This window comes from Gekko japonicus, unplaced genomic scaffold (genome assembly GCF_001447785.1).
Source record: "Gekko japonicus isolate JY-2015 unplaced genomic scaffold, Gekko_japonicus_V1.1 scaffold2795, whole genome shotgun sequence".
Classification (NCBI taxonomy): domain Eukaryota; kingdom Metazoa; phylum Chordata; class Lepidosauria; order Squamata; family Gekkonidae; genus Gekko; species Gekko japonicus.
In genome coordinates, this window is record NW_015162036.1 from 70,744 (window position 1) to 82,331 (window position 11,588).

Sequence of the window (11,588 nt, forward strand, 5' to 3'; positions counted from 1 at the left end):
CCCGCCTTGAGGTACAAGCTCTCCCTCCTCTGTGAGGGCAAATCTGCGTGTTCCCCTCCCCCTATAAATAGTTATCAAAAACAGTCCAGTGGCACCTTTAAGACCAAGTTTTATTCAGGTACAAGCTCTCCCTCCTCTGCGAGGACAGATCTGCACGCCCCCCCCCCCCCCCCAATAGCTAGCAATCCAAAACAGTCCAGTGGAGCCTGAGCGGTGGGTGTTGCCTTCTGACACACTTCCGGTGATGTCAGGGGGTGTGGCATATGCAAATAAGTCATGCCAATAAGTTATGCTAATGAGCTCCTGTGCCTCCTTTTCTACGAAATTACCCCTGAGGAGACCCAACATGAGATGAAATGACTCAAGCAAGGAAGCCCCGGTCCTCAATTTGCAAGACCTGAGCGAGGCTGTTAATGAAAGGACGTCTTGGAGGTCATTAATTCATGGGGAAATGACTTGACGGCACTTGACACACACACAAACAAACAATGGACATGTTACTACAGTGCAATGATGTTATTGTCTCAATCTACTAGTCCCTACTTTCAACTTTTTAAAAAGCAAGTCCCTTGCCCTTTTCCTTGCAGACTTATAAGGGGAAAGGTGCAGGCTGCGCTGTTCCCCTTATAAATCTGCAACGAAAAGAGGCTTACATTTGTTGGTTATTAATAATGGAAGGTAGGAAACGAGTAGATCGTGGCAATAATAGACGGTTATGATGTTATTGTGCTACTTAGCGATGTGTCAATTACCTTTTTTTAAAGAAAAGTCCAAAGAAAGCTCTTTAGTAGTGAGAACGGCAGCCCTGAGGGCCTGAGTCAAGGAAAGTGCAGGGGAGATTCCCATGTAGATCAGGGGTGTCAAATTCATTTGTTATGGAGGGCCGGATCTGACATGAATGAGACCTTGTTGGGCCAGGCCACGTGTGTCATAAAATGTAATGCCAGGGAGCGGAGATGTAAACTTTACAAAGGACACAAACACAAAGGTGGGGTTTTTTAAACTTAAAATAAAAACATGCCTGAAACATTAGCATTCTTGCAATGTTTTGCTTATTTAACAGTCTCTGATAACTGACACTTCGTGCTCTGAATTATTGGATCACAATGTCTGTGCTGTTGCAATCTGGGAGGGGGAGGGGGAGGAGCCTCAGCCCAAGGCAGGGAGCAGAAGTTTGCCTATCTATCTCTCCTGAGCGACTGAGAGAGTCTGGGAAAGCAAGCTATGACGCAGCAGCAGCAGCACTGGAAGAAGAAGCAGGAGACAGCCAGTCCCTTGCGGGCCTGATAGAAGCCCTCTGGGGGCCTGATACGGCCCCCAGGCCGCATACTTGACACCCCTGGTGTGGATGATGTGTTGCCAATACAAGCGCTTTCTGCACTGGTCGTGGCAATGGAAGCTACGTGGAGAATCACTGCTGTGTGGAATATAGCCACACTGGAGGCTGCCATTTTCTTAAGAACATAAGAGAAGCCAATGTTGGATCAGGCCAGTGGCCCATCCAGTCCAACACTCTGGGTCACACAGTGGCCAAAAATACCAGGTGCCCTCAGGAGGTCCACCAGTGGGGCCAGGACACCAGAAGCCCTCCCACTCTTGCCCCCCCCAAGCACCAAGAATACAGAGCATCCCTTGCCCCAGACCGAGAGTCCCTATCTATACCTTGTGGCTAATAGTCACTGATGGACCTCTGCTCCATATGCTTATCTAATTCCCACTTGAAGCTGTCCATGCCTGTGGCCGCCGCCACCTCCTGCAGCAGTGAGTTCCATGTGTCAATCACTCTCTGGGTGAAGAAGGACTTCCCGTTCTAACCCGACTGCTCAGCAATTTCATGGAATGCCCACTTGAATTCTTGTATTGTGAAAATGGGAGAAAAGGACTTCTTTCTCTACCTGCTCTATCCCAGGCATAATCTTATACACCTCGATCATGTCACCCCTCAGTCGTCATTTCTCTTGGTTTCCTTTGACCAGAAGGCCAAAGATAATAGCCGATGCCAACGCCACCCGGTGCCTGTTAAGTTTGCGTGGCTTTCTACACATGATGCAGATAAAAAGCCTCAAGATCTTTGCCTGAGATATCCTCCTCCTGCCCCACTGGTTTTTTAAAAAACCAATTAAACCCCAGCCTGTTAAAGAGTTCTGGAGAGTTCGAAAGCCTGTGCCATTTCCATCAAGCCAGAAAAAGTATCCCCTGGCTTTTGTCCTGGGATTTTTCATCAGACTGACAGGGCAACCTGGAACCCTCGTAGAAACTAAAAGTGTGTTTCCTCTCTCTATTGGCGCGCCAGGTGGCTTTTATTACGGCTGCTGAAGTCAGCTTGCCTAATGAAATCCGGGAGTGCTGCCAGATCAGTTTTAATCAGGACCAGCCCAAATGGTGAGAACCCATTAATTGAGTATGTTGGTTGGCTATGGCAACATCGTCGTAAACCGATACCCTTTCTGGGCATAAATATATTGGGCGCAGATTAGAGATGACAGAACCAGGTGTTACTCTACCAGCCCATAGCCGTAGGGCTGCCAGGTCAGGGCTGGGAACGGAGAGATTTAGCGTGTGTCGATGCACACTTCTTCAGATACATTGAAATGGATTTCCTCAAGCGTTACGTATAGGTGTGTGGTGGGGCTAACTGCCAGTTTGAGTCAAGTTGCCTAAGTAACTGGGCGATAAGCGTAGCTGAGACCGGACGAAAGCAGTTGGTAAGACCTGTGAATGGCAGCAAACATGCATACAAATATGCACACAGCAAATTTGCACACAAATGTGCATCCAGCAATTTGCATACAGTTTTGCAGAGTTAACAAACAGATGTCAGAACCGAGTTTCAGTCCAGCGGCACCTCCAATATGCAAAGGAGTTCCTGCTACAAAAAGAGCCCTGCAAATAGGCACACAGCAAATTAGCGTGTGTAGATGCACACTTCTTCAGATACATCGAAACGGTTTTCCTCAAGCGTTACGTATAGGTTGTGGTGGGGGAGTTAGTTCCCAGGAACGGCTAATTAGAGTCAAGATGCATAAGTACAGCTAAGACTGGAAGAATGCGGTTGGTAAGAATTAAACTTTGTTGGTCTTAAAGGTGCCACTGGACTCAAAACGTCCTTCTGTTGCTTTGGACCAACACGTCTATCCACCTGACCCTATCTCCATGGAGGTCACCTGCTGTGCACGTGTGTGTTCTGGGTTCAGGCGTTATGTGAAAAAGAACGAAACGTGATTAAAATCGACAGGAGACAGCCGTGCCTCCCAGCAGAGTGTAAATCTTGTAATTTGAGAACCATTTCGGGAGTATCAGCCCCTGAGGTTCTTTCTTCCTGGAAGATTTCTAACTAGAGGCTGAGCTGTCTTTCAGAACTGCAGGGTGCATCCACCAGTTATTTATGGTCAGGGACCTGCCTGGTATCGACCAGGCCCAGGGCTTTTTCGGTGGTAGCTCCAACTCACTGGAATGAGCTTCCAGGGCCTTGCAGGACCTCTCAGTTCCCCAGGGCCGTGAAAACAGAGCTGTTCCATCAGGCATTTAGGTAAGGAGCTGCACTCCATCATCCTTGCCCCGTGCCAACCTTTTTTCCAGCCTGAGCCCGTCAATAGTGGAGATGCTGCTGGATGTGCACTTTATTACAGTCGCGGCACCATCATCGTACTAATGGTTTAAATAACTTTATGGTGTATTTTATATTGATTTTATATTGTTGTTTTATTGGTTTTTTCTTTGCAAACCACCCTGAGCCTGCCTTGGCGACAATTGGGTACCGCTGGGGTTGACCGTAAAGGCTATTTACAAGGGAAGGGCGGGGTATAAATCCAATTTCCTCCTCCTCCTTTTTTCCTTCTTCTTCTATGGCACACAAGAACTTAATCGTTGTTTCTGGTCACCCTTTTACACCTCCCCCCTTCACCCATGAAGACCAGTGTTCCCTCTAAGCCGAGTTAGTGTGAGCTAGCTCACAGTTTTTTAGCCTCTGGCTCACACATTTTTGTCTCAGCTCAGGAAGGAGGGCTCCAGAGCAGACTAATTTATGCAGCAGCCAAAGCTCCTGCTCACAACTTTAATGCCAGTAGCTCACAAAGTAGAATATTTGCTCACAGGGCTCCATAGCTTAGAGGGAACATTGATGAAGACCCACTTCCCTTTTCCTTGAATTCCTCGTTGCTGGGTGAGCCTCAAGATGCAGGGGATTCCAAAGGTGAGGTGCCACCACCGAAAAAGCCTAGTCTCTGGTTGCCACCCCAACACACACACACACACCTCTGGAAGCAGGGCAGAAGAGAGTGGGCCTTGAGAAAAGATTCATCTGTTGTAGTTGGAGTCAAGCCCTTTTAGAGGTCCAGAGGTGCCCAGGCCACTTCTAGCTTTTGAGGTGTGTGTGTGTGTGTGTGTGTGTGTGTGAAGTGCTGTCAGTTCCCAGCTGAATTTATGGCAACCCCAGCAAGGGGCTCTCCAGGCATGTGAGAAGCAGAGGTGGTTGGCCATTGCCTTCCTTCGCAGAGTGTTCTTGGTGGTCTCCCTTCCAAGTACTGATCCTGCTTTGCTTCCGACTTATGGTGACTCTAGCAAGGGGCTTTCAAGGAATGTGAGAAATAGAAGTGGTTTCCCATCGCCTTCCTCTACAGAGTCTTCCTTGGTGGCCTCCCTTTCAAGTACCAACCCTGCTGAGCATCCAATTTATGTAAGCTGCAAACCTATGATGAGGCGGCAGCAGCAGAACTGGAAGAAGCAGCAGAAGACAGCCAGTTCCACTGTGGGCCTGATAGAAGCCCTCCGGGGGCCTGATCCGGCCCCCGGGCCGTGTGTTTGACACCCTGGTGTACATTATGGCTCTATAGTAGACTTTGTTCTTTATTTCAGTGATTTATAAATCACGTTATACTCATCATTTGTTTGTACACTTGTTTTTTTGTTGTTGTTGGGTTTGGTGTTCTGACTGTGTACCTCCTTGTTGTTTGGCTCTTGTAAGTTCGTGAACCAACAGCGCTTTTCCACCACCAAAGTGGGGCTGTCCCTGAACATCTGCTATAAGCCAAATTAATGGAACGTTTTGGGTCTTTAGGGGAAATAATAAGGGGGAGGGTCTGGGCTTCAGCACCACAGTACACAAAGTCCTCCCGTTTGTCAGTGAACAGCACAAAGCAAGGTTGCCAACTCCAGTTTGGGACTTTCCTGGAGATTTGGCAGTGGAAGCCGGGGTGGATAAGCTTTGGGGAGGGGAGGGGAGGGAACTCAGTGGCCACAGAGTCCACCTTCCAAAGCAGCCGTTTCCTCCAGGGGAACGGATCTCTGCCGTCTGGAGGCCAGATGTGATTCCGGGAGATCTCCAGGCCGCACCTGGAGGCTGGCAAGTGGCAAGCCGACGAGGACGTTGCCCGATCCCTGCTTCCAGACGGTGGAGACGACGGTGCACTCTGTGCACGCTCAGAGACGCGCAACACTCGCTTTGCGCGTGTGCCAGAGACGAAGGAGGGCCTCGCCTTCCAGCCAGGGGGGCGGCGATTCCCTTCGATGATGCCCGCTTCGGATCGCCTTCTCCGGGCCCGCCCCGTCCGGGGCTCTCGCCGGCGGGAAGAGAAACCAGAAACGGATCTGGTGCTTCCCAGAACTGGATGGGGGGACGTGAGTAGAAAGTACGCCGGGAACGGAGCGGACCGCGGGAGGCGGTGGGGGGGAAATCCAGTTTGCACGGCAGGCGAGCAAGGTTACCAACTCCAGGTCGGGACATTCCTGGAGATTGGGGGTGGCATCTGGGGAGGGGGGGTGAAGTTCCACAGCGTCGGCTGCTCTCCGTCCCCTCCAAAGCTGCCCTCGGCTCCAGGCGGACCGATCTCTGTAGCCCGGTGGTGCTTCCGGGAGGTCTCCAGGCCTCGCCTGGAGGCTGGCAAGCCTAGCAGCGAGCCCTGCTCGGCAGGCTCAGCCCCGATCTTGAAGGCTGACCTCCTAGGAAGGGGGCCTGATCCGACCGTGGCAGGATCAGGCTCATACAACCGCTCCCCCCCCCCCCCCCCCCCCCCCTCAAATATACACACAAATCTAATCCAGGCTACAATCTTACACTCCGCTTCCGTGCAATCGACCCACTGCAAACCGAAGCACGTTTTGCTCAGAAAGAACATTGCTGGTTTACTCCCGAGGAGCGCGCTGCAGCCTGCCAAGTCTTCCGGCAGAGAACAGGACTTCCCCCTGGGAGTAAACCCCGTTCGGAGAGTGAGTCAGGCGGTGAAAATGGCGTGGCTGAGCGCAGGGCGTCCTGTCATTGGATAAATTGGATAAATAGCCCGGCTCCAGGGCCACAAATAAATCCAGGAGCTCTCCTCCCAGGCGCCCTTCCTGACCTTCTGACAAGCGGTTTCAGCCCATGCTCCCTCTAAGCTGTGGAGTCCTGTGAGCAAAAATCCTACTTTGTGAGCAACTGGCATTGAAGTTGTGAGCCAGCGATTTGGCCGCTGCATGAATTAGTCTGCTCCGGAGCCATCCTCCCTGACCTAAGACAAGAATGTGAACATAAGAACATAAGAGACGCCAATGTTGGATCAGGCCAATGGCCCATCCAATCCAACACTCTGTGTCACACAGTGGCCAGAAATACCAGGGGCCCTCAGGAGGTCCAGCAGTGGGGTCCTTCCACTGTTGCCCCCCCCTCAAGCACCAAGAAGACAGAGCATCGCTTGCCCCAGAAAAGGACATAAGAGAAGCCAGTGTTGGATCAGGCCAATGGCCCATCCAGTCCAACCCTCTGAATCAGACAGTGGCCAAACCCAGGGGCCCTCAGGAGGTCCACCAGCAGGGCCAGAACTCCAGAAACCTGTTGGATCCCCAAGCATCGAGAATAAATCCACGTTTTCAGAAAAAGCCAAATTTATTTCAAAGCGTTGAAGACATACTCAAACACGTTCTTTGTTAGAACTGGGGCTACACAGTTAGGGCAAGCATAATAAAGGAATTTCAAACAGATACAGATCCAATGAATATCTTTCCCGCTGGCGGGCTAAGGAAACGGTTGCGCGCCCAGTACATGAGAACCAGGCAGAACATCAGACAAAACACAGGTGCAGTAGTCCTGGGAAAATCAATAGGCAAGCATTACAGCATCTTCTCCCCCACACAACCTCCAGCAGTTATCTTTTGCATTCCAAAGCAGGAACAGGATGATAGAAGCCAAGCCGGGTGTAACAGGGAAAGGATATGTACACAGAGGTCACAGAAAACAGAATGGCAGCTTGCTGACAGTGACTCATACTGGGGCACGGAGGACACTCAGAGTGGCTTGACAGCTGCCCTCTGGCCTCCCAGCCAATGCTCCCTCTAACCTGTGGAGTCTTGTGAGCAAAAATTCTACTTTGTGAGCTACTGGCATCTGCTTGATATGCTTATCTGATTCCCTCTTGAAGCCGTCCATGCTTGTAGCCACCGCCACCTCCTGGAGGCTAGGAAACTGTGAGCTAGCTCACACTAACTCAGTTTAGAAGGAACACTGGTTCCAGCAGCTAGGCTTAAATGTTGCCGGGGCCTTTTGTGTTTGGGGAAAGAGGCGCCGGAACTCTCGAGAAGGAAAGGTTCAATCTGTATACTCAAAACTCATGAATTTTTGAATGCTGTTAAAAGAATTTTGTCGAAGAGGTTCCGGAACTCCGTTCTGGCATCTTCTCCCAGAAAAAAAGCCATGAAATGCAGGACTCTGGACCGTTAGGAACAGGATCAGCCCCTTAGCTAGACGATTTTTGGTGCGTCACATTATATGATCATTGCTATAAATAAATTAGGCTATAAATAAACTAGGCATCCAGGTAGTTTGGGTTTGCTGCCCCGATTATAATGTCGTCGTGATTCCCTAAAATAGGCTTCAGGCTTAAAATTTGAGGAGAGTTTTTACCTTTGACTTCTATGCGGTGGTGGAATGTGTCAAGGCACAGCCAACTTTTGGCAACTGTGTAAAGTTTACAAGGCAAGAGACGAACAGGGGTGGTTTGCCTTTGCCTGCCTCTGCGTAGCAACCCTGGGCTTCCCTTGTGGTCTCCCATCAAAGTCCTAACTGGAGCCAACCCTGCTTAGCTTCTGAGATCTGACGAGATCAGGCTACCCTGGGCCATTTAAGTCAGGGCAGAGATGAACAGAGGTGGTTTGCCCTTGCCTGCCTCTGCATAGGAACCCTGGACTTCCTTGGTGGTCTCCCATCCAAGTACTGACCAGGACTGACCCTGCTTAGCTTCTGAGATCTAATGAGACTGGCCCAGCCTGGGCCATCCAGGACAAGGCAAGAGACCAACAGAGGTGGTTCGCCCTTGCCTGCCTCTGCGTAGCAACCTTGGACTTCCTCTGTGGTCTCCCATCAAAGTCCTAACCAGGACCAACCCTGCTTAGCTTCTGAGATCTGATGAGATCAGGCTACCCTGGGCCATCCAGGTCAGGGCAGAGATGAACAGAGGTGGTTTGCCTTGCCTGCCTCTGCGTAGCAACCCTGGAATCCCTTGGTGGTCTCCCATCCTAGTAATAACCTTACTTAGCTTTCAGAATCTGACAAGATCCCGCTAGCTGGGTTGACTTATACAGGAGCACCAAGAAGGAGGACCACATGTTGTACCTTGAGCAAAAAAATAATAATAAATACATGAAAACATTATAAAAGCCTTTCAAAACAACCTTTTGAAAGTGACTTGATTATAGTTTTTATGTCCCTGATCCCTTTCTGTTGAGATGAGACAGGGGGGCAAAACTCATGTCTATTTCTAGGGACCAGGGAATATTTGTAATTTCCCCATAGGCAGCTGCACAGAGTTTCTCTTGAGTTGGATTCAAATGACCTTGTGGGAAAGATAAAGAAAGGGGTACTGGGGGAAAATATTGCAGGATTGTCGCCCCATTGAAAAACCTCCCAGCCCAAACTGTATTGCTGGGGGGAAAGGTTTTTTTTTTTAATACGTTTATTTTTGTAAGTTTTCTATATATTACATCATATCTTTTGTCTCCTTGGACCTTGTGGGAAAGATAAAGAAAGGGGTCCTGGGGGGAAATCATGCAGGATTGTCACCCCATCGAAAAACCTCCCAGCCCAAACTGTATTGCTGGGGGGAAAGGGTTTTGGAGCTCACAGCCACTGGAAATGCTGAAAAAGGTGCAGAAAAGGGCAATTGAAATTTTTAAGGGGATGGGACACATTCCCTGTGAAGAAAGGTTAAAGAGGTCGGGGCTATTTAGCTCGGGTGACACGATAAGAGTTTTACAACACAAGACTTGAGTCCGGAGGCACCTTTAAGACCAACAACGTTTTATTCATAGTATAAAAGTTTCATGTGCATGCACACTTCTTCAGAGCTTTACAAAGTTTTGCTTGGGATAGAGAAGGTAGATAAAGAAGGCCTTTTCTCCCTTTCTCACAATACAAGAACTCGTGGGGCACTCAATGAAATTGAGGAGCAGTAGGCTGAGAACAGATCAAAGGCAGTGCTTCTTCACCCAAAGAGGAACGAATATGTGGAATTCATTGCCGCAGCTTCAAGAGGGGATTAGATAAACATATGGAGTGGAGGTCCACCTGTGGCTATTAGCCACAAGGTACAGATATAGGGATGTTCTGTCTTCTTGGTGCTTGGGGGAGGCAACAGTGGGAGGGCTTCTGGAGTTCTGGTCCCGCTGCTGGACCTCCTGATGGCCCCTGGGTTTTGGCCCCTGTGTGACACAGAGTGTTGGACTGGATGGGCCACTGGCCTGATCCAACATGGCCTCTCTTACATTCTTATGTCTGGGGCAGTGATGCTCTGTCTTCTTGGTGCTTGGGGGAGGCAACAGTGGGAGGGCTTCTGGAGTTCTGGCCCCGCTGGTGGACCTCCTGCTGGCACTTGGGTTTTGGCCACTGTGTGACAGAGAGTGTTGGACTGGATGGGCCATTGGCCTGATCCGACATTGGCTTCTCTTATGTTCTTATGAAGGTCATGCCTGCTGAAACTCCTTGGTTCCATCTGTGCAGCGTACCAGGGAGGAGGTAAACCCTCTCTGTGCATGCTCAGAGACACTCCTGATGTGTTTTAGAGCCGAGCCTAGTCCAAGCCAGATCTTGCTTTTGGCATAGGGAACATTCCTTGTTGTGGCTTGTCCCCTTCTGGCTTCCGCTGGTCTTTGTTTAGTGGCACCCGTTTCCTTTTGGAGCTGAATCCAGAGGTCTCACGAACAAATGGCCAACGCTGCAATCAGTTAAGCTCCTAACTCCCATACCACCCCCAGACCTTCAGTCATTCCACTTTTATTTATTTAAAACCTTTGTTAGCCGCCTTTCTCCTTTACAGGACTTGGGGCAGCTTCCGATATAAAGACAACATTATGGAAAGCACGATCAAAACAACCGCTATAAACCCCATAAAAGCCACAGATTAAGAACTCCAATTAGGACTGCCAATAATATGAGCTAAATCAATCCAAATGCAGTCTGAAGTCAAAACTTTAACTTTCTACTAAAGATTGAAAGTTGAGGGGGCCAGGCGGGGATGGGAAGGGAAAGGAGTTTGTGAGCTGCTCTGAGACTCCTTTGGGTAGTGAAGAGCGGGGTATAAATCCAATCTCTTCTTCTCTTCTTCTTCTTCTTCCCTCTGTGAAGGAAAGGTGCTCTGAGATTGTCATTGTGGGGCTGCCACCGAAAAGGCCCTGTATCGTTTACCCACCAAATGAGCTTCTTTGGTTGATGGGACAGTCCAGGAGGGACTCTCCCCGTGGTCTTAATTCCCGGGCAGGACCATATGGGAGAAGACTGTCCTTCGGACGCCCCAGTCCCAAGCCATGTAGGAGGAGGAGGAGGAGAGGAGATTGGATTTATACCCTGCCCTTCACTTGGAGTCTCAGAGCGACTTACAAATTCCTTTCCCTCCCCCTCCCCACAACAGGCACCCTGTGAGGTAGGTGGGGCTGAAAGAGCTCTGACAGAAACTGCTCTTTCAAGAACAGCTCTGACAGAACTATGGCTTGCCCAAGGTCATCCAGCAGCTGCAATTGGAGGAGTGGGGAATCAAACCCGGTTCTCCCCGAGTAGAGTCCTTCTCCCCGATTAGAGTCCGCGCACTTAACCACGACACCAAAATGTAGGGCTTTTCCATCTGTCTTTCACATGCAGCCTCTTCCAGAGTCGGCCGGCAGACGTCGCCCTAGTGGCTACCGAGGGATGGGACCCCCCGACCTGTGGCCTCTCTTCTTGCTCTCGTCGCTATGGGTGGCAGGAGCCCCGTTCCGGATCTGTGCCTTCAACACTCAGCGTTTTGCCCAAGGGAAGGCAGAAAAAGCGGACGTCATGGACGTTTTTGTCAAGGTGAGGTTTACTCGAGAATCTCAGGCAGAGGCCCAGATAAACACCTTTGCAGAAGCCAGCCGTGGGCAACAGTTTGTTTTTCCAACACAGGTTTTGGACGTGTGGCTTCTACTCAGGGATCATTTTGTAGAAAAAGAGGTGCAGGAGCTCATTAGCATAACTCATTAGCATAGCTTATTTGCATATGCCACACCCCCTGACATCACCGGAAGTGTGTCAGAAGGCAACACCCACCGCTCAGGCTCCACTGGACTGTTTTGGATTGCTAGCTATTGGGGGGGGGGGGGGAACGTCAGGATTT

The 11,588-nt window shown here is 50.0% G+C and overlaps 1 protein-coding gene across 1 annotated transcript in view; it reads left to right on the forward strand.

Moving 5' to 3' along the window:
- Window positions 1-11,158: 11,158 nt before the first annotated feature.
- Window positions 11,159-11,588, forward strand: part of DNASE1L1 (deoxyribonuclease I-like 1) — an 18,021-nt gene continuing 17,591 nt past the window's right edge. Inside the window, exon 1 of the mRNA XM_015405573.1 lies at window positions 11,159-11,287. Coding sequence (XP_015261059.1) covers window positions 11,270-11,287 — 18 coding nt within the window. The 5' untranslated portion in view covers window positions 11,159-11,269. The remainder of the gene's footprint in view (window positions 11,288-11,588) is intronic.